At 50.3% G+C, this 23,444-nt stretch overlaps 1 protein-coding gene across 1 annotated transcript in view; it reads left to right on the forward strand.

Annotated features, from left to right (window-relative positions):
• PNKP (polynucleotide kinase 3'-phosphatase) overlaps positions 1-23,244 on the forward strand; it is a 95,885-nt gene extending 72,641 nt beyond the window's left edge. The window contains exons 11-17 of the mRNA XM_075328859.1: positions 12,621-12,713; positions 15,448-15,544; positions 19,208-19,269; positions 19,375-19,484; positions 20,499-20,586; positions 20,980-21,041; positions 22,743-23,244. Of these exons, the coding sequence (XP_075184974.1) occupies positions 12,621-12,713; positions 15,448-15,544; positions 19,208-19,269; positions 19,375-19,484; positions 20,499-20,586; positions 20,980-21,041; positions 22,743-22,863 (633 nt within the window). The 3' untranslated portion in view covers positions 22,864-23,244. The remainder of the gene's footprint in view (positions 1-12,620; positions 12,714-15,447; positions 15,545-19,207; positions 19,270-19,374; positions 19,485-20,498; positions 20,587-20,979; positions 21,042-22,742) is intronic.
• The last annotated feature ends 200 nt before the right edge of the window (positions 23,245-23,444 follow it).

Raw genomic sequence — 23,444 nt, forward strand, 5'->3', positions numbered from 1 at the left:
ATTGTCTCAGGGAAGATCCTTCCTGCCCCCATCCTGGGCAGTAGTCACGACAGATGCGAGTCTGTCAGGGTGGGGAGCAGTATTTCTCCACCACAGGGCTCAGGGGACGTGGACTCCGCAGGAGTCCACCCTTCAGATTAATGTTCTGGAGATCAGAGCAGTGTATCTTGCTCTACTGGCCTTCCAACAGTGGCTGGAAGGAAAGCAGATCCGAATCCAATCGGACAACTCCACAGCGGTGGCATACATCAACCACCAAGGAGGGACGCGCAGTCGGCAAGCATTCCAAGAAGTCCGGCGCATTCTAATGTGGGTGGAGGACAGAGCATCCACCATATCCGCGGTTCACATCCCAGGCGTAGAAAACTGGGAAGCAGACTTCCTCAGTCGCCAGGGCATGGACGCAGGGGAATGGTCCCTTCACCCGGACGTGTTTCAGGAAATCTGTCGCCGCTGGGGAGTGCCGGACGTCGACCTAATGGCGTCCCGGCACAACAACAAGGTCCCGGCATTCATGGCGAGGTCGCGCGATCAAAGAGCTCTGGCGGCAGACGCCTTGGTTCAAGATTGGTCGCAGTTTCAGCTCCCATACGTGTTTCCACCTCTGGCGCTCTTGCCCAGAGTGCTACGCAAGATCAGATCCGAGTGCAGCCGCGTCATACTCGTCGCTCCAGACTGGCCGAGGAGGTCGTGGTATCCGGATCTGTGGCATCTCACGATCGGTCGACCGTGGTCACTGCCAGACCGACCAGACTTACTGTCCCAAGGGCCGTTTTTCCATCAGAATTCTGCGGCCCTGAACCTGACTGTGTGGCCATTGAGTCCTGGATCCTAGCATCTGCTGGATTATCTCAGGGAGTCATTGCCACAATGAGACAAGCTAGAAAGTCGAATTCGGCTAAGATCTACCACAGAACGTGGAAGATTTTCTTGTCCTGGTGCTCTGCTCAGGGAGTGTCTCCCTGGCCATTTGCATTGCCCAAGTTTCTTTCCTTCCTGCAATCGGGGTTAGAAAAGGGCTTGTCGCTCAGCTCCCTTAAAGGGCAAGTTTCGGCACTATCCGTGTTTTTTCAGAAGCGTCTAGCACGTCTTCCTAAGGTGCGCACGTTCCTGCAGGGGGTCTGTCATATTGTGCCCCCGTACAAGCGACCGTTAGATCCATGGGATCTGAACAGGGTACTAGTTGCTCTCCAGAAGCCGCCCTTCGAGCCTCTGAAGGAAGTTTCCTTTTCTCGGCTGTCGCAGAAAGTGGCGTTTCTTGTTGCAATCACATCGCTTCGGCGAGTGTCTGAGCTGGCAGCTCTGTCATCTAAGGCTCCCTTCCTGGTGTTCCACCAGGACAAGGTTGTGCTGCGCCCCATTCCGGAGTTTCTCCCTAAGGTCGTATCCTCTTTTCATCTTAATCAGGATATTTCCTTGCCTTCTTTTTGCCCTCATCCGGTTCACCGGTATGAAAAGGCCTTACGTTTGCTAGATCTGGTGAGAGCACTCAGAATCTACATTTCCCGCACGGCGCCCATACGCCGTGCCGATGCACTTTTCGTCCTTGTCGCTGGTCCGCGCAAGGGGTTGCAGGCTTCTAAAGCCACCCTGGCTCGATGGATCAAAGAACCAATTCTAGAGGCCTACCGTTCTGCGGGGCTTCCGGTTCCTTCAGGGCTAAAAGCCCACTCCACCAGAGCCGTGGGTGCGTCCTGGGCATTACGTCACCAGGCTTCGGCTCAACAGGTGTGCCAGGCAGCTACCTGGTCCAGTCTGCACACTTTCACCAAGCATTATCAGGTGCATACCTATGCTTCGGCGGATGCCAGCTTAGGTAGAAGAGTCCTGCAGGCGGCAGTGACACCCCCGTAGGGGAGGGCTGTTTTGCAGCTCTAACATGAGGTATTTATTTACCCACCCAGGGACAGCTTTTGGACGTCCCAATCGTCTGGGTCTCCCAATAGAGCGCTGAAGAAGAAGGGAATTTTGTTACTTACCGTAAATTCCTTTTCTTCTAGCTCTTATTGGGAGACCCAGCACCCGCCCTGTTGTCCTTCGGGATGTTTTTTTGTTGTTTGCGGGTACACATGTTGTTCATGTTGAACGGTTTTTCAGTTCTCCGATGTTATTCGGAGTTAATTTGTTTAAACCAGTTATTGGCTTCCTCCTTCTTGCTTTGGCACTAAAACTGGAGAACCCGTGATACCACGGGGGGGTATAGCCAGAGGGGGAGGGGCCTTGCACTTTTAATGTAGTGCTTTGTGTGGCCTCCAGAGGGCAGTAGCTATACCCAATCGTCTGGGTCTCCCAATAAGAGCTAGAAGAAAAGGAATTTACGGTAAGTAACAAAATTCCCTTCTTCTCCCTCAGCTCCCCCAGTGGAGATAGGAGACGAACAGGAGAAGTTCCTTTTCAGTGTCTCACGCAGATATTGAGTATTTTTCTGGCCACGCTGACTTCAGAGAAGCAGTCCAGGAACACCACGCTTACCAGATAAGCGTCTTCTCCAAACGTTTTTAGGATACACGTTATCCCTTTTTTCCCCTGACGTGGTCAGCGCTGGACCCAGGGTCCAAAGGTGGATTCTCCAATCTCCAGGCTTGCATATAGAGCCATAGTTGCACTGGAGATGGGGCTTCACTTCAAGATGCCATTCACAGACAGATGGACTCTGGTTGAAATCTGTCTAGGAGGCTATCGGCGTGTCGGTTGCTCCGGCATCCACAGCCGTATGGGCAACCTAACCTTTTCTGCTGTTCTTGCGCAGCTGACCTTGAGCAGGGACATCTGTACCGCAGAGGCGTCCGTAACCCCGCAATGTCTGCACTGCGACTTACCCTGTTAATACTGTCCTAAAAGTACAGTCGAGGTTTCGGTCCTTCCCAAGCTTCGGCAGGTCCCAATTGTCCTCGTGCAAAAGGGCTACAAAACCTCAGACGGGCTCAGATTCCGGCCGGGCTCAATCTCGCCCAAGGAAGGCAGTCGGAGGAACCGCTACCAAGGCGGTCTCCTCAGGACTCTCAGCTCTCTCTCTCTCTCTCCGCATCCGCGGTTGATGGCAGACTCCCCCGCCTTTGGCGACATTTAGCTGCCACAGGTCACAGACCGGTGGGTGACGGACATTGTGCTCACGTGCACAGGACAGTGTTCTGTTCTCGTCCTCCGACTCCATTCTTCAGAACGGCCCCACCTCTCCACCGAGCAGATGCCCTGCTGCAGGCGGTGGACGCTCTAAGAGCAGAAGGAGTGGTGATCCCTGTCCCCCCTCAGGAACGAGGGCGAGGGTTTGTACTCCAATCTCTTTGTGGCTCCAAAAATGGACGGTTCCTTCCGTCCTGTTCTGGTTCTGAAACTGCTCAACGAGCATGCGAACGCCAGGCGGTTCCGGATGGGATCCCTCCGATCCGTCATTGCCTCAATGTCTCGAGGAGACTTCCTTGCTTCAACAGACATCAAAGATGCCTATCTCCACGTGCCAATTGCTACGGAGCACCAACGTTTTCTACGTTTTGTGATAGGAGACGAACATCTTCTGTTCGTAGCTCTGCCATTCAGTCTGGCGACAGCCCCACGGGTGGGCACCAAGGTCATGGCAGCAGTGGTAGCAGTCTTGCACTCTCACGGACACCCGGTGATTCCGTACTTGGACGATCTACTCGTCAAAGCAACCTCCCTCGAGGCATGCCAACGCAGCCTGAATGTTACGCTGGAGACTCTCCAGACTTTCGGGTGGATCATCAATTTGGCAAGGTCAAATCTGTCTCTGACTCAATCACTAACGTATCTCGGCATGGAGTTTCATACTCTATCAGCCATAGTGAAGCTTCCGCTGAACCAGCAGCGTTCACTGCGGACAGAGGTGCAGTCTCTCCTTCAAGGCCAGTCGCACCCCTTAAGGCGCCTCATGCACTTCCTAAGGAAGATGGTGGCAGCCATCGAGGCAGTTCTCTTTGCGCAGTTTCATCTGCGCCAACGGCAATGGGACATTCTCCGCCAATGGGATGGGCAGTCAACCTCCCTGGACGGGAAGTCTCCCTTTCCCTGACGGCCGAGGACTCTCTGCAATAGTGGCTTATTCCCACCTCATTGCCATAGCCCCCATCCTGGGCAGTGGTCACGACAGATACGAGTCTGTCAGGGTGGGGAGCAGTTTGTCTCCGCCACATGGCTCAGGGGACGTGGACTCAGCAGGAGTCCACCCTTCAGTTCGATGTGCTGGAAATCGGGGCAGGGTATCTTACCCTATTAGCTTTCCAAAAGTGGCTAGAAGGGAGCAGATCCGAATCCAGTCGGACATCTCCACAGCGGTGGCATACATCAACCACCAAGGAGGGACACGCAGTCAGCAGCCTTCCAGGAAGTCCGGCGAATCCTCATGTGGGTGGAGGACACAGCATCCACCATATCCGCAGTTCACATCCCGGGCGTAGAAAACTGGGAAGCAGACTTCCTCAGTCGCCAGGGCATGGACGCGGGGGAATGGTCCCTTCACCCGCACGTGTTTCAGGAAATCTGTTGCCGCTGGGGGGGGCCGGACGTCGACCTAATGGCGTCTCGGCACACCAACAAGGTCCCGGCATTTATGGCACGATCGCGCGATCACAGAGCTCTGGCGGCAGACGCCTTAGTGCAAGATTGGTCGCAGTTCCGGCTCACATATGTGTTTCCACCTCTGGCACTCTTGCCCAGAGTACTGCGCAAAAATCAGATCCGATTGCAGCCGCGTCATACTCGTCGCACCAGACTGGCCGAGGAGATCGTGGTACCCGGATCTGTGGCATCTCACGGTCGGCCGACCGGGGTCACTACCAGACCGACCAGACTTACTGTCTCAAGGGCCGTTTTCTCCATCGGAATTCTGCGGCCCTGGACCTGACTGTGTGGCTTGTGTGTCCTGGATCCTAGCGTCTTCAGGATTATCCCAAGGGGTCGTTGCCACCATGAGACAGGCTAGGAAGCCCACGTCTGCTAAGATCTACCACAGAACGTGGAAGGTTTTCTTAATCTGGTGCTCTACTCAGGGAGTGTCTCCCTGGCCATTTGCATTGCCTATCTTTCTTTCCTTCCTACAATAGGAGTTAGAAAAGGGCTTGTCGCTAGACTCCCTCAAAGGGCAAGTCTCAGCACTATCCGTGTTTTTTCAGAAGCGTCTAGCACGTCTTTCTAAGGTGCGCACGTTCCCGCAGGGGGTTTGTCATATCGTACCCCCGTACAAGCGGCCGTTGGATCCATGGGATCTGAACAGGGTTCTAGTTGCTCTCCAGAAGCCGCCTTTCGAGCCTCTGAAGGAAGTTTCCTTTTCTCGCCTGTCACAGAAGGTGGCGTTTCTCGTTGCGATCACATCGCTTCGGCGAGTGTCTGAGCTGGCAGCTCTGTCATCCAAGGCTCCCTTCCTGGTGTTTCACCAGGACAAGGTAGTGCTGCGCATCATTCCGGAGTTTCTCCCTAAGGTAGTATCCTCGTTTCATCTTAATCAGGATATCTCCTTACCGTCCTTTTGCACTCATCCGGTTCACCGGTATGAGAATGATTTACGTTTGCTAGATCTGGTGAGAGCACTCAGAATCTACATTTCACGCACGGCGCCCGTACGCCGTTCCGATGCCCTTGTCGCTGGTACGCGCAAGAGGTTGCAGGCTTCTAAAGCCACCCTGGCTCGATGGATCAAAGAACCAATTCTGGAAGCCTACCGTTTTGCAGGGCTTCCGGTTCTTTCAGGGCTGAAAGCCCATTCAACCAGAGCCGTGAGTGCGTCCTGGGCGCTACGACACCAGGCTTCGGCTCAACAGGTGTGCCAGGCAGCTACCTGGTCGAGTCTGCACACTTTCACCAAACATTATCAGGTGCATACCTATGCTTCGGCGGATGCCAGCTTAGGTAGAAGAGTCCTGCAGGCGGCAGTGACATCCCCGTAGGGGAGGGCTGTTTTGCAGCTCTAACATGAGGTATCTCTTTACCCACCCAGGGACAGCTTTTGGACGTCCCAATCGTCTGGGTCTCCCAATAGAGCGCTGAAGAAGAAGGGAATTTTGTTACTTACCGTAAATTCCTTTTCTTCTAGCTCTTATTGGGAGACCCAGCACCCGCCCTGTTGTCCTTCGGGATTTCTTGGTTGTTTGCGGGTACACATGTTGTTCATGTTGAACGGTTTTTCAGTTCTCCGACGTTATTCGGAGTTAATTTGTTTAAACCAGTTATTGGCTTCCTCCTTCTTGCTTTGGCACTAAAACTGGAGAACCCGTGATACCACGGGGGGGTATAGCCAGAGGGGGAGGGGCCTTGCACTTTTTAGTGTAGTGCTTTGTGTGGCCTCCGGAGGGCAGTAGCTATACCCCAATCGTCTGGGTCTCCCAATAAGAGCTAGAAGAAAAGGAATTTACGGTAAGTAACAAAATTCCCTTCTTCTATATTGCTTCATTGGGACATAGCTTAAACATGGTTTCTTGTGTCACCCAATGAAGGCTGCGGGAAAGAGATTTTACGCTGAGTACCTAAAATCTTCTTTTCTTTGTCGCTCCATTGGGAGACCCAGACAATTGGGTGTATAGCTTCTGCCTCCGGAGGCCACACAAAGTATTACACTTAAAAGTATAAAGCCCCTCCCCTTCTGCCTATACACCCCCCGTGCCTCACGGGCTCCTCAGTTTTTATGCTTTGTGCGAAGGAGGCTGACATCCACGCATAGCTCCACATCTTAGTCAGCAGCAGCTGCTGACTATGTCGGATGGAAGAAAAGAGGGCCCATAACAGGGCCCCCAGCATGCTCCCTTCTCACCCCACTCTGGTCGGCGGTGCTGTTAAGGTTGAGGTACTCATTGCGGGTACATAGGCAGGAGCCACATGCTGTTTTCCTTCCCCATCCCTTAATGGGCTCTGGGTGAAGTGGGATCCTAATCGGTCTCCGGGCACTGGGACCGTGCTCCCTCCGCAGCCCCTGGGGAATCTGCTGGACAGGAGCCGGGTATCGTCAGGGACAAGGCCCTGCTACTGTGAGGTACTCTGTGTCCCCTTGGGGGACCGCGCATGGAGCGCTTGTGCCATACACACTGCAGCACTGCTGGGTGTGTTAGTGCGCCGGGGACTACCGCGCCGACCGCGCTTATTTGCTGGCCGCGCTTATAACTTTAGTCCCCGGCTTTTGCGGCCTAGTATCGCATATTCCCGCCCCCAGGCCTGCCAGTCAGGGGAAGGGCGGGACGCTGCACAGGACGTCAGCGCTGAGGGCTGGAGCATACTTTGTATCCTCCTCCCCCCCTCACTCAGCACAGTGGGGCATCAGATTCCCGCACTTTCTAGGGCACGCCCACGGCCCCCTCCTCCACACAGAACGCCGGCAGCCATTCCTGTCAGCACTTCTGACGCTGGAGAGGAGAGACAACATGGCTCTGGGAGGCCCAGGCAGGGAATCTGATGATCAGACAACCGCTTTGAGCGGTCGGTAAGCAGCACCTGTGGTGCTGGCCCCACTGAGTGCCGAAGTGTACATATATATATATGCTTATATGCTATACATTTACACTGTACGGTCGCACTGTTGATTTTTGGCTATATACCCTCCTGCATTGTACTCAGACGAGACAACAGCATGTCGTCCGCAAAAAGCAAGGGTGCCACAGCACAGGCTTACTTTGCAACCTGTACCTCATGTGCGGCTATACTACCGGCAGGTTCCACCGATCCTCATTGTGTGCAGTGCTCGGCCCCCGTGGCACTTACTCAGCCGGAGCCTCTGCTACTGGTGGCCCAGGTGGAACCACCTGCTACCACTGTCCAGGTGACAGGGAAGGAGTTTGCAGTATTTGCTGACAAACTGTCTGAGAGTATGGATAAATGGTCTGCTAAGATACTAGAAGCCTTGCAGTCCAGACCGGTAACACAGGCCCCGGGCACTGTTGAATCATTGACCCCAGGCCCCCCTCGGTTGGAACAGCAAAGTGCTCCTGGGGTGACCCATAGGTCCCAGGGTGAGGTCTCTGACACGGACCGCAGTCCCAGGCCGCCTAAGCGGGCTCGCTGGGAGCTTCCCTCGACTTCATCACACTGTTCAGGGTCTCAGCAAGAGGACTCTCTGGATGATGAAGCGGAGGTAGCAGATCAGGATTCTGATCCTGAGGCCGCTCTCAACCTAGATACACCTGAAGGTGACGCCATAGTGAATGACCTTATAGCGACCATCAATCAGGTGTTGGATATTTCTCCCCCAGCTCCTCCAATTGAGGAGTCAGCTTCTCAGCAGGAGAAATTCCGTTTCAGGTTTCCCAAGCGTACATTGAGTACGTTTCTGGATCACTCTGACTTCAGAGAGGCAGTCCAGAAACACCGAGCTTGTCCAGATAAGCGTTTTTCCAAGCGCCTTAAGGATACACGTTATCCCTTCCCCCCTGACGTTGTCAAGGGCTGGGCTCAGTGTCCCAAGGTGGATCCTCCAGTCTCCAGACTGGCGGCTAGATCCATAGTTGCAGTGGAAGATGGGGCTTCACTCAAAGATGCCACTGACAGGCAGATGGAGCTCTGGTTGAAATCCATCTATGAAGCTATCGGCGCGTCTTTTGCTCCAGCATTCGCAGCCGTATGGGCACTCCAAGCTATCTCAGCTTGTCATGCGCAGATTAATGCAGTCACGCGTACGTCTGCTCCGCAAGTGGTGTCCTTAACCTCTCAGGCGTCGGCGTTTGCGTCCTACGCCATTAATGCTGTCCTGGACTCTACGAGCCGTACGGCGGTAGCATCCGCCAATTCGGTGGCAGTCCGCAGGGCCATGTGGCTACGTGAATGGAAGGCAGACTCTGCTTCCAAAAAGTTCTTAACCGGTTTGCCATTTTCTGGCGACCGCCTGTTTGGGGAGCGATTGGATGAAATCATTAAACAATCCAAGGGAAAGGACTCATCCTTACCCCAGTCCAAACCAAACAGACCTCAACCACGGAAGGTACAATCGAGGTTTCGGTCCTTTCGGTCCGCGGGCAGGTCTCAATTCTCCTCGTCCAAAAGGCCTCAGAAGGATCAGAGGAACTCCGATTCATGGCGGTCTAAGTCACGTCCTAAAAAGACCGCCGGAGGAACCGCTCCCAAAGCGGTCTCCTCATGACTTTCGGCCTCCTCACACCGCATCCTCGGTCGGTGGCAGGCTTTCCCGCTTTTGCGACGCCTGGCTGCCACAGGTAAAAGACCGTTGGGTGAGAGACATTCTGTCTCACGGTTACAGGATAGAGTTCAGCTCTCGTCCCCCGACTCGATTCTTCAGAACATCTCCGCCCCCCGAGCGAGCCGATGCTCTTCTTCAGGCAGTGTGCACTCTGAAGGCAGAAGGAGTGGTGATCCCTGTTCCTTTTCAGCAACAGGGTCACGGTTTTTACTCCAACTTGTTCGTGGTGCCGAAAAAGGACGGATCCTTCCGTCCTGTTCTGGACCTAAAACTGCTCAACAAACACGTAAAAACCAGGCGGTTTCGGATGGAATCGCTCCGCTCCGTCATCGCCTCAATCTCCCAAGGAGATTTCCTAGGACATATCTTGGCATGGAGTTTCATACTCTCTCAGCGATAGTGAAGCTTCCGCTGGACAAACAGCGTTCACTACAGACAGGGGTGCAATCTCTCCTTCAAGGCCAGTCACACCCCTTGAGGCGCCTCATGCACTTCCTAGGGAAGATGGTAGCAGCAATGGAGGCAGTTCCTTTTGCGCAGTTTCATCTGCGTCCACTTCAATGGGACATTCTCCGCAAATGGGACAGGAAGTCGACGTCCCTCGACAGGAACGTCTCCCTTTCTCGGGCAGCCAAGGCTTCCCTTCAGCGGTGGCTTCTTCCCACTTCTCTGTCGAAGGGGAAATCCTTCCTGCCCCCATCCTGGGCTGTGGTCACGACGGAAGCGAGCCTGTCAGGGTGGGGAGCGGTATTTCTCCACCACAGGGCTCAGGGTACTCGGACTCAGCCAGAGTCCTCCCTTCAGATCAATGTTCTGGAGATAAGGGCAGTGTATCTTGCCCTAAAGGCGTTCCAGCCGTGGCTGGAAGGCAAGCAGATCCGAATTCAGTCGGACAACTCCACAGCGGTGGTATACATCAACCACCAAGGCGGAACACGCAGTCGGCAAGCCTTCCAGGAAGTCCGGCGGATTCTGCTATGGGTGGAAGCCACAGCCTCCACCATATCCGCAGTTCACATCCCGGGCGTAGAAAACTGAGAAGCAGACTTGCTCAGTCGCCAGGGCATGGACGCAGGGGAATGGTCCCTTCACCCGGACGTGTTTCAGGAGATCTGTTGCCGCTGGGGGATGCCGGACGTCGACCTAATGGCGTCCCGGCACAACAACAAGGTCCCGACATTCATGGCACGGTCTCAAGATCACAGAGCTCTGGCGGCAGACGCCTTAGTTCAGGATTGGTCGCAGTTTCAACTCCCTTATGTGTTTCCTCCTCTGGCACTGTTGCCCAGAGTGTTACGCAAGATCAGGTCCGACTGCCGCCGCGCCATCCTCGTCGCTCCAGACTGGCCGAGGAGGTCGTGGTATCCGGATCTGTGGCATCTCACGGTGGGCCAACCGTGGGCACTACCAGACCGACCAGACTTGCGGTCTCAAGGGCCGTTTTTCCATCTGAATTCTGCGGCCCTCAACCTGACTGTGTGGCCATTGAGTCCTGGATCCTAGCGTCTTCAGGGTTATCTCAAGAGGTCATTGCCACTATGAGACAGGCTAGGAAGCCTACGTCCGCCAAGATCTACCACAGGACGTGGAGGATATTCTTATCTTGGTGCTCTGATCAGGGTTTTTCTCCCTGGCCATTTGCCTTGCCCATTTTTCTTTCCTTCCTTCAGTCCGGATTGGAAAAAGGTTTGTCGCTCGGCTCCCTTATGGGACAAGTCTCAGCGCTCTCTGTGTTCTTTCAGAAGCGCCTAGCCAGACTTCCACAGGTACGCACGTTCCTGCAGGGGGTTTGTCACATAGTCCCTCCTTACAAGCGGCCGTTAGAACCCTGGGATCTGAACAGGGTGCTGATGGCTCTTCAGAAACCACCTTTCGAGCCAATGAGGGATATTTCTCTCTCACGCCTTTCGCAGAAAGTGGCCTTCCTAGTAGCAGTCACATCACTTCGGAGAGTGTCTGAGCTAGCAGCACTGTCATGCAAAGCCCCTTTCCTGGTGTTTCACCAGGACAAGGTGGTTTTGCGTCCGGTTCCGGAATTTCTCCCTAAGGTGGTATCCCCCTTTCATCTCAATCAGGATATCTCCTTACCCTCTTTTTGTCCTCATCCAGTTCACCAATGTGAAAGGGATTTGCACTTGTTAGATCTGGTGAGAGCACTCAGACTCTACATTTCTCGTACGGCGCCCCTGCGCCGCTCGGATGCACTCTTTGTCCTTGTCGCTGGCCAGCGTAAAGGGTCACAGGCTTCCAAATCAACCCTGGCTCGGTGGATCAAGGAACCAATTCTCGAAGCTTGCCAATCTTCTGGGCTTCCGGTTCCCTCAGGGCTGAGGGCCCATTCTACCAGAGCCGTGGGTGCGTCCTGGGCTTTGCGGCACCAGGCTACGGCTCAGCAGGTGTGTCAGGCAGCTACCTGGTCGAGCCTGCACACTTTCACGAAACACTATCAGGTGCATACCTATGCTTCGGCAGATGCCAGCCTAGGTAGGCGAGTCCTTCAGGCGGCGGTTGCCCACCTGTAGGAAGGGGCCGTTTTACGGCTCTATTACGAGGTTTTACTTTACCCACCCAGGGACTGCTTTTGGACGTCCCAATTGTCTGCGTCTCCCAATGGAGCGACAAAGAAGAAGGGAATTTTGTTTACTTACCGTAAATTCCTTTTCTTCTAGCTCCAATTGGGAGACCCAGCACCCGCCCCTGTTCCCTTCGGGCTGTTGTTCTTTGTGTACACATTTTGTTCATGTTGAATGTTTTCAGTTCTCCGAAATTTCTTCGGATTGAATTTACTTTAAATCAATTTATAACTTTTCCTCCTTCTTGCTTTTGCACCAAAACTGAGGAGCCCGTGAGGCACGGGGGGTGTATAGGCAGAAGGGGAGGGGCTTTGCACTTTTAAGTGTAATACTTTGTGTGGCCTCCGGAGGCAGAAGCTATACACCCAATTGTCTGGGTCTCCCAATTGGAGCTAGAAGAAAAGGAATTTACGGTAAGTAAACAAAATTCCCTTCTTCTCTATCGCTTCATTACTGGACACTGCTTAAACATGGTTTCTTGTGTCACCCAATGAAGGCTCCGAGAGAGATTTTACGGTGAGTACCCAAAGTCTTCTTTTCACTATTGCTTCATTGCGGTACACAGCTTAAACATGGTTTCCTGTATCCCCCAATGACACGATAGAGATTTTACGATGAGTACCCAAAATCTTCTTTTTTTGATCTATCCGGCATTTCACTATAGTTGTGATACAATGATAAATAATATGTTCACTCAAATTTAATCTCTCTGCAATCCCGTTGCTCTTGCCCTGTCTTCCCTGCCCGTCACTGTTTGTGTGGCTGTAGCAATAATGCACACACAAAACCGCTGCAGCCAGTCCCAGCGGGGAACACCGATGTGGAAGTGAGCGGCTCCAGATAAACCCCTTTAATGTTGCCCAATGGGTCAGCATTCCAATGCATAGAGATAAATATAACCGTAACGTTTTATATCTCAGTTCGCAGTGAACGTCGGCATTAAGTTCTACACTCCAGAAGAGTTTTTCCTTGGCTGGAAAAAAGCTGCATTTCAACCGCCGGCATTTGATCCCGTAAGTGAAGGGGGGGGATAATTTTTTTAATGGTTTTCATGTCCGTGCACCAACTAGACTAGAGCCATCATATGTAATGTAGCTATATGCATTATTTTTTTGCTGTGATCTAGGAGACGGCAAAGGCTGTGGTTTATACGGTATATAGAGGTGGTTTGTAGGGGAATAGTTACATGCGGGATTCCTATGGATTTCACCAAGACTGAAATCTGGGCTCAAAATCCCCAACATGCTCCATATGGGTATGGACAGTGCTCCGAAATCCTCGTCCACATGTATTGTACTGTGAATTACAGGGGATTTGTGCTGCATAATCCGTATTGCAAATCCTCAGCAATTTCACCTCATCTGGCCTAGAAATCAATCTAGTGATCATAAGTCACTTTTTCAGCATATAAGGCTGCTTTTACACTACGTTTTTTAACATGCGTCCTGAGCGTTTTTTTTAACACAAAAACGGATCCAGTGCAAATGCGTTTTCATTTCAATGCATTTGCAATGGACTCACGTCAACATGCGTTCACCTGCGTTTGCGTGCGTTATAGTGAGGATCCAGCGAGTTGCAGTTTTTTAACATTTTTCAAAAATGCTACTTGTAGCGATTTTGAGCTGCGTCCAAATACTGCAAATTGCTGGATCCTGACTATACTGCACGCAAACGCATGTGAACGCTGGCATGCTGATAGACAGGATCCTGCATGCTCTACTGAGCATGCCCAGAAACCAGCCTCGGGTGATCAGTCTCTAGCTCCCCCTCCCTCTCTGTCTCTCTCCCCCTCCCTCTCTGTCTCTCTCCCCCTCCCTCTCTGTCTCTCTCCCCCTCCCTCTCTGTTTCTCTCCCCCTCCCTCTCTGTCTCTCTCCCCCTCCCTCTCTGTCTCTCTCCCCCTCCCTCTCTGTCTCTCTCCCCCTCCCTCTCTGTCTCTCTCCCCCTCCCTCTCTGTCTCTCTCCCCCTCCCTCTCTGTCTCTCTCCCCCTCCCTCTCTGTCTCTCTCCCCCTCCCTCTCTGTCTCTCTGTCTCTCTTTCTCTGCCTCTCTCTCCCTCTCCTCTCTCTCTCCCCCGCCTGAGAGCTGCGGACACTCGTAACCAAGGTAAATATCGGGTAACCAAGCAAAGCGCTTCTCTTAGTTTCCCAATGTTTACGTTGGTTACGTGTGCAGGGAGCAGGCAGCCCGGCTCCTAGCAGCTGCGGATGCTCGTAACCAAGGTAAATATCGGGTATCCTAGCAAGTTACCCGATGTTTACCTTGGTTACGAGCCTCTGCAGCTGTCAGAAGCCGGCTCCCAGTCTATCAGTTCAGTTCCCCTCACTCCCGATCACATGACTCCAATGCCTGCCCATAAACTTAAAGTGACAGGATCCTGCAAAATAACACATGCGTTTTTATACGTTTTTTTGCTGTAAAAGCAGGATCTGCTTTTACAGCAAAAGAAACGTTCATGACGCATGTTAAAAAAACGTAGTGTGAAAGCAGCCTAACCTCTGCACATTTTGTTATTGGGGCACATGGATGGCCGGGAGCCCCATATAATTGCAGAGACAACTGGACCATCCATGATCTGCAGGGTCACATATTACTTGATTTGACGGTATGCAACATTACAATACACGATGCATTACAAATTTGTGACCAAATAAAACTACCAGGATTCGGATTAGCGATCGGCAGCAGGTGGAAACGTGGTCGACCGTTTGGATGGATAGACAGACGGATGGCAGCTGCCGATGAGGATACTTGCAGCAGTGGGTATCGTAGACCGCCGGCGTAGATGGTAGTAGCAGCAGCAGATGTAATCATGGATTCGTCCGTTTGGGCACATAAGGATACTTGCGGCAGCGGGTATTGTAGACGGCCGGTATAGATGGTAGTAGAAGCAGCAGCAGATTAGGAGTGCACTAAAACACAGTCACAAATCAGCAGCAGAATGTAGCACAATAACAGCAGCAATAGGAACCTGAGAACTAGAAACATAACTAACTCTTTGCCCAGGCACCTCCCTTAAGGGGAAGGTGCCTTAAATACCTGATACCTCTCAGCTGACCTGAGAGGCACTTCCGGGTCTGGGCTCACTTGCCGTTCAAGAAAAGAGGCATGGTTGGGCCCAGGAGGTATAAATGGTAGTAGCAGATTAGGAGTGCACTAAAACACACAATTCAGCAGCAGAATGTGGCACAATAACAGCTGCAATAAGGACCTGAGAAGTAGCAATGTTAGGAACTTGTTCCTCAGGCATCTCCCTTTAGGGGAAGGTGCCTTAAATACCTGAAACCGCTCAAATAACCTGAGAGGCACTTCCGGGTCTGAGCTCACTTGCCCTTTAACAAAAAGTGGCGTGGACGTGCATTTCCAGGAGGCTTGTGAAGTGTATGCAGGCCCCAGGAGACGTGGACGGAGCGTACACCGCAGGATGGCCAGAGAGGTGAGAGAGCCGACGTCCCCTCCGTGGAAGAATAGCATGGGGACGCCGGTTTGGGCATTACAAGTAGGTAAGTTCTGGAGGTGACAATTCAGATCTGATAGGGAGCACTGCAGACACTAAAATTGAGAAAGCACCAAGTTTGTAATGGAAATGTCCCCCCTCTCCATACATTCCTTAAAAATGAGCTGGATACCCTCGGTGATCACTGTACGGACAGCACGGCCGGGGTCTATAAGATGCTGGTGCTTATTGTCGGTGAGGATGATGAATTGCATTTTCTAGTCTATGTTGACCATCTCCTTTTCTGCCTACAGAAAGCTCTGGATCCCAACGGTCCCCCTTACGAGCCTTCATCTTCCTCCCTGGTGTCGCCGTCTGCAGAAGTCGTAGTAACGGTTGGGTTTCCTGCAGGTAATTGTTAATATAATGTGACCACCGCAGAGAAGTGTCGTGGTCCCGTAAATTTGTAGGACCTTTTTGGTGATGTTTTAGTCATACAGCGTGTGCCGCGACACACCAGCACTTCTCCGCCTCATAGAAAATCGGAGGTACCCCTACTATACATTAGGATCTAAGGGGTAACGTCTCCCCTTGTGGAGCGTGATATGCATGTATGAGGAGACTTATAGGTCATGCAATGCTCCTCTGGGAAATAAAAAATGCAAGTCTCCACCTAAGAAAAGAGAATTGAAACTTTAGTGCCACTTTCTGGAAGTAGCAATCCTTAAAGTCAAAACCTGACTTAGGATAAGAAGCCAAACCAGACACCCTTTATTTGCAGACACATGTTTCGGGTTCGTTTGACCCTTACCAGTGCAAAGCTAGAGGCCTCTCTTCTACCCAAATTAGATCTCTTTCTTTGCGCTAATGAGGGGAAAACACCCTGAAATACATATCTGCAAATAGTTTCTAGTTTGGCTTCTTACCCTAAGTCATGTGGCAAGGCTCGATGTTGAATTTTAAGATTGTTGCTTCCAGTAGATGGCACTGGAGTTCCTGTCTTCTCTTCAGAGAAGAGAACCGGACGTTTAGTGCCACTTTAATCTTAAAATTCAACATCGAGCCATGCCACATGACTTAGGATAAGAAGCCAAACCAGACACTCTTTATTTGCAAACACATGTTTCGGGTTCGTTTGTTCATTACCAGTGCAAAGCAAGAGGCCTCTCTTCTTACCAAATCAGATCTCTTTTTTTGCACTGATGAGGGGCAAACACCCTGAAACACGTGTCTGCAAATATTGTCTGGTTTGTCTTTTACCCTAAGTCATGTGGCAAGGCTCGATGATGAATTTTAAGATTGGTGCTTTCAGTAGATGACACTGGAGTCCCTGTCTTCTCTTCAGAGAAGAGAACTGGAACTTTAGTGCCACTTTCTGGAAGTAGCAATTCTTGCCTCATGACTTAGGATAAGAAGCCAAACCAGACACTCTTTACTTGCAGACACATGTTTCAGGTTTGTTAGCCCCTCGTAAGTGCAAAGCAAGAATCCTCTCGTACTCAAATCAGATCTCTTGCTTTGCACTGATGAGGGGCAAGCACCCTGACACCTGTGTCTGTTTTGTCTTTTATGCTAAGTCATGTGGCAAGGCTCAATGTTGAATTTTAAGATGGCTACTTTCAGTAGCTGGCACTGGGGTTCCTGTCTTCTCCCTCTCTGAAGAGGGTGACTATCATGAGTGTGGGTGTAATGAGATCAGGGGCCATGCTCCCGCAGGACGGACCTGTGATTTCATTCCATCTTAAATATGGAGTAAGTGGATGGGCAAAAAAGAAAATGAGCCGGTCATTAAATCCATGTATTTCTGGATAAACATTATTTTTATAATTGGGTCACATTAAAAATGTTGCACCATTTTCCCTATAGAGATTCTGCACTGTACTATTTATTGCCGGCTGCAGGATGAGTTAACTAAGAATCTGTCAGTGAACTCACTCTGATGGTCCAATGGGACAGTTTGTTACTTTTTTAGCTCCTATCAGCTGTTTATGACCGTGGGCCACATTAAAGTTGAATGTGCAGGAAGGGTACATAGTTACTTAGGTTGAAAAAAGACCTAGGTCCATCTAGTTCAACCTTCCTCCACCAGTTCTACATTTAGTCACTAAGTCATTTATAACCAACAATGTTTTGTGTACTGAGGAAATCATCCAGCCCTTTTTTAAAAGCTGTTATAGTATCTGCCATTACTACCTCTTGTGGTATGGCATTCCACAATATGACTGCCATTACTACCTCTTGTGGTAGAGCATTCCACAGTATGACTGCCATTACTACCTCTTGTGGTAGAGCATTCCACAATATGACTGCCATTACTACCTCTTGTGGTAGAGCATTCCACAGTATGACTGCCATTACTACCTCTTGTGGTAGAGCATTCCACAGTATGACTGCCATTACTACCTCTTGTGGTAGAGCATTCCACAATATGACTGCCATTACTACCTCTTGTGGTAGAGCATTCCACAGTATGACTGCCATTACTACCTCTTGTGGTAGGGTATTCCACAGTATGACTGCCATTACTACCTCTTGTGGTAGAGCATTCCACAGCTGACTGCCATTACTACCTTTTGTGGTAGAGCATTCCACAGTATGACTGCCATTACTACCTCTTGTGGTAGGGTATTCCACAGTATGACTGCCATTACTACCTCTTGTGGTAGGGCATTCCACAGTATGACTGCCATTACTACCTCTTGTGGTAGGGCATTCCACAGTCTGACTGCCATTACTACCTCTTGTGGTAGAGCTTTCCACAGCTGACTGCCATTACTACCTCTTGTGGTAGGGTATTCCACAATCTGACTGCCATTACTACCTCTTGTGGTAGGGTATTCCACAGTATGACTGCAATTACTTCCTCTTGTGGTAGGGCATTCCACAGTCTGACTGCCATTACTACCTCTTGTGGTAGGGTATTCCACAGTCTGACTGCCATTACTACCTCTTGTGGTAGGGCATTCCACAGTCTGACTGCCATTACTACCTCTTGTGGTAGAGCTTTCCACAGCTGACTGCCATTACTACCTCTTGTGGTAGGGTATTCCACAATCTGACTGCCATTACTACCTCTTGTGGTAGGGTATTCCACAGTATGACTGCAATTACTTCCTCTTGTGGTAGGGCATTCCACAGTCTGACTGCCATTACTACCTCTTGTGGTAGGGTATTCCACAGTCTGACTGCCATTACTTCCTCTTGTGGTAGGGCATTCCACAGTCTGACTGCCATTACTACCTCTTGTGGTAGGGTATTCCACAGTCTGACTGCCATTACTTCCTCTTGTGGTAGGGCATTCCACAGTCTGACTGCCATTACTGCCTCTTGTGGTAGGGCATTCCACAGTCTGAATGCCATTACTACCTCTTGTGGTAGGGTATTCCACAGTATGACTGCCATTACTACCTCTTGTTGTAGGGTATTCCACAGTCTGACTGCCATTACTTCCTCTTGTGGTAGGGCATTCCACAGTATGACTGCCATTACTGCCTCTTGTGGTAGGGTATTCCACAGTCTGACTGCCATTACTTCCTCTTGTGGTAGGGCATTCCACAGTCTGGATGCCATTACTACCTCTTGTGGTAGGGTATTCCACAGTATGACTGCCATTACTACCTCTTGTGGTAGGGTATTCCACAGTATGACTGCCATTACTACCTCTTGTTGTAGGGCATTCCACAGCTGACTGCCATTACTTCCTCTTGTGGTAGGGCATTCCACAGTATGACTGCCATTACTGCCTCTTGTGGTAGGGTATTCCACAGTATGACTGCCATTACTACCTCTTGTGGTAGAGCATTCCACAGCTGACTGCCATTACTACCTCTTGTGGTAGGGCATTCCACAGTCTGACTGCCATTACTACCTCTTGTGGTAGGGCATTCCACAGTCTGATTGCCATTACTACCTCTTGTGATAGGGCATTCCACAGTCTGACTGCTCTAACTGTAAAGAACCCTTTCCTATTTTGCTGCCGGAATCGCTTTTCTTCCACTCGCAGTGGTTCTCTTTCAATGCTGCTTGTTTGAAGGATTGGACAGGACGAATCAAAAACTTTTATTTTATACCTAGCTGGAAAATCTACTTTTATAAAAGAAAACCTGGTGTCGAAGGGTTACGTCTACGCCAACAGGGTGAGTAGAGAGGATAATGAGTTTATCACATACTGTGTTGTAGGAGATAGTGGAAATTAATTCATGGATTTTCCTGATCTCCTGACGTGTACTTGTCTGTTTTAGGACACGCTTGGAACGTGGCAGAAGTGTGTCACCGCCTGTGAGGATGCCCTGAAAAGCCAAAAGAGCATAGTGATAGATAATACCAACCCTGACTTGGAGTCTCGCAGCCGGTTAGTAATGGATTTCCAGCATAAATAGCAAGTCTGAAGTATCCTTTTCTTAAAACTTGTCCCTCCGTTACTCCTCCTGGAAATGTATGGCTGCAGTGATAACCCTTGTTGATGAGACGTGTCCCTACATACTGTACAATTCTTGCCAACCCTGTCAGACTCCATGTGGACAATTCTTATTGACAAGGGAAATGGTTCCAGTTGTGATTTAAATCCTTACATTTCCAGGAGGTATAACAGAGGAACACTACAGCCCAGGGGTGTGAAAAGAGATGCGTCAGCTTTTTTAACATAGGAATAAAAAGCTTTTGCAGAAGCAGGAGAGCAAAGCTGTGATTTTTAAAGGGAACCTGTCAGTAGATTTGGGACCTATAAGCTGCAGCCACCACCAGTGGGCTCTTATATACAGCATTCCAGAATACTGTATATAAGAGCCCAGGCCGCTGTGTAGAACATAAAAATCACTATAATACTCACCTAGGAGGTCGCTCCGGAGCAGACTGGTCAAATGGGAGGCACTGTTCTCCAGGACCGGCGCCTCCTCTTTCGGCCATCTTGGTCCTCCTTCTTCGTTTTGAAGCCCGGCGTGCGTGATGCATCCTACATCATGCACACAGCCGGTATTGAGGTCCTGTTCAGGTGCACGACATTGAGGTCCTGCGCAGGACCTTATTGCCGGCAAGTATGTATGACGTAGGACGCGTCATGCACGCCGGGCTTCAGAAGAAAGAGAACAAAGATGGCTGAAAGAGAAGGCGCCGGTCCCGGAGAACGGAGACACCCATCTGACCAGTCTGCACCGGAGCGACCTCCTGGGTGAGTATTATCAAGTGTTTTATATGTTCTACACAGCGGCCTGGGCTCTGATATACAGCATGCTAGAATGTGTATATAAGAGCTCACTGGTGGTGGCCGCAGCTTAGAGTCACCAAATCTGGTGACAGGTTCCCTTTAAGTTACAGGTAATTGCCTGCATGCACATTGTTAATCTGATGTACTCCTATAATCCCTCAGGTACATCAACTGTGCTCAGAAGGCAGGCGTTCCCGTCCGTTGCTTCTTCTTTATAGCCCCTGTCGAGTTGGCTAAGCACAATAATCGGGTAGGTGTGAGTACATAGTCTACACTTAAGAGGACCGTTAACCAAGTCCTAACTGACTAATATTTAATCTTATTTTATTCCCGCTGCTCTCCTGAATATTTCATTTTTTATTTCTTTTTAATACTCCATACTATTCCAGAGATATGGGTGTTTTAATTTAGCTCTAGTTTTTATGCTCACAGGATCCTCAGGGGTGTGTCTGCATTGTTAACCGGTAAGCACCGCCCCCTCGGTACTGTTAAACAAAAAACGCTCGTATCTCTGGAACCGTGTGGCTGATTTTAAAAAAGAAAACAGTGGATTACTCAGAGGAGCAGCAAGAATAACATAAAAACAAAAACTGGCCACTTTTTACATGACTAAGTTTGACATAATTCTTTTACCTGTTCACAGTTTCGGGAGATGACCAGTAAAGGACACGTGTCAGTAAACGATATGGTCATCAATAGCTACAAGTAAGTTCATTAGTAACTGTTAATATTTTCTGTATTTTTTATTATTGGGGTGCAATATCAAACATATTTTGTGGGGTATTCCCTTCTCAGGCATATATGGCATATCCATTGGATATACTATAAGTGTATCACATGCATCTACCTTTCAGATGGTGCCTGTTCTGTGCTGTTTTTTAATGGAGAGGTATCCGGAGCTCCCAAACACGAACCAATCGGATCGGGGAACGTGTGGTGCGTTTGTGCAACCTGCACTCCATTGATTCTCTGTGGGGCTGCCGAGATCTGTGCGCAGCCCCATAGAACATGAGCGGATTGTTGGTTGGGCGTCCGACCTAGCCGAAAGTTCCCCGTTCGGACTCTCCTCCGATCAGCAAAATATTGCCTATCCTTTTGAATAGGTGATTACTTTTTTTTTTTACTGGACAACCCATTTTAAAGGTTTTCAGTAACACACTGTAAAGGGAACCTGTCATCTATTCGCCCGCGGAGAAGTCTGATACAGTAAGGTCCGATGGGTGTCGCTGCTCTCAGGTCCGGCGCCTCCTCCATCTTTTGTGATCACCGTCCTCCTTGTTTTTGTGTGGATGACGCCTCATAAGGCAGGGGTCGAGAACCTTTTTGGCCGAGAGAGCCATGAACGCCACATATTTTAAAATGTAATTCCCTGAGAGCCATACTCACCAGGGGAGGAGCGGCGGTGGTGGAGCGGCTCAGAAGGTTCAAGGAGGCAGGGTAAGGCACATAGGAGGGGGTGTCGCGGCTCAAGAGGGTCAGTGTGCGGAGGGTCGGCGATACTGCTGTGGGGTGTCACGGTGGAAACCCGCAGTAGCCGGTGGACTGCGGGCTACTTTGAACCTCCCGCAGTTGACGAGATCGACTTCAAGAAAATGGCCGTGGTGTGTGCGCAGATCGACGCAATGGACTTCAAGAAAATGGCCACGGAGTCCTATCTGCGCATGCTCCGCGGCCATTTTGTTGAAGTCGATCTTGCCAATTGCGGGAGATTCAAAGCAGCCTACAGTCCGACACCTACTGTGGGCTCACGCCGCTACACCCTGGGAGCCCACAGTATCACCGTCCCTGCGCCACCACTGCTGAGCCTGTATGCCATATGCGGTTTGTAAGACACACCCCCATTTTCCCCTCAGTTTTGGGGGAAAACAAAGTGCGTCTTAGAAACCAGAAAATACGGTATTATTTTTATTAAAGATTTGACTGCGAGCCAGATGCAGCCATCAAAAAAGCAACATCTGGCTCGCGAGCCATAGGTTCCTGACCCGTGTCCTAAGTCATCCACACAGTGCCCTCCATTGTGCTCCTCCGCATGCGCACTTTGTCTGCCCTGCTAAGGACAGAGCAAAGTATTGTAGTGCGCATGCGCAGCCTTCTTTAACCTTTCTCCATGTATGCGCACTACAATACTTTGCTCTGTCATCAGGCGGGGAGACAAAGTGCGCATGCGCAGGAGCACAATGGAGGCCTCTGTGTGAATGGCGCAGGACACGTCATCCATACTAAGCAAGGAGGACAGCGATTGCAAGGATAGAGGATGCGTCGGATCCGAGAGGGCGACGCCCATTGAACTTTACCGTATCGGACCGCCTCGCAGATGAGTAGGTGACAGGTTCCCTTTAAATAAGCCGTATAAAAATGTCCTTTTTACTTACCGCGTGTTTCTTTTTGTTTTTTATGTCCGTGCAGAAGTAAATTTGTGGCTCCCTCTCTGAGTGAAGGTTTCAGTGAAATTCTTAAAATCAATTTTGTGCCAAATTTCAAGGATCCGGATCTAAAAGCGCTGTACGAGCAATTCTCAGAGGGCTGAGCCCCAGCTTCTACAAGACGGGAGCAGTCGTCTATTTTTTTAATTTTCTTATTGTACAGGACAAGCTCCTTTATTTGTCACTTGATTGCACTTTCTTACCACTCGGAGGCGCCATTGATTTGCAAGAATTTGATGTCTTTTTTTTTTTTTTTTCTACTTCTAATTGTTCTTATTGATAAATATAATTGTCCAGACCCAAAAAAGAATCGCAGTCATTATAAATATGGAAGTGATTATATCCCATTACCGATTATAGAACTCGGCACAGACTGAACGACACCTCGTGTCTTCTTGACTTTGCCGCCGGTGCCAGTGATGTCATTTCTTGGCTGCTGAGATCGCCGAAATATGTCCCCTTAAATTCAAGCACTTAATAAACACTGGAACGTTTTCTTTTCTTGTACATTGGATAATTAAGAAAAAAAAAAGAATTCTTCTCAGATTCCTAATCGAACATACTGACGATGTGCCGGCATCGGGGACAGCAAGAAGACAACACAATGACGATGTGCCGGCATCGGGGACAGCAAGAAGACAACACAGTGACGATGTGCCGGCATCGGGGACAGCAAGAAGACAAC

This window comes from Anomaloglossus baeobatrachus, chromosome 11, assembly GCF_048569485.1.
Source record: "Anomaloglossus baeobatrachus isolate aAnoBae1 chromosome 11, aAnoBae1.hap1, whole genome shotgun sequence".
Classification (NCBI taxonomy): domain Eukaryota; kingdom Metazoa; phylum Chordata; class Amphibia; order Anura; family Aromobatidae; genus Anomaloglossus; species Anomaloglossus baeobatrachus.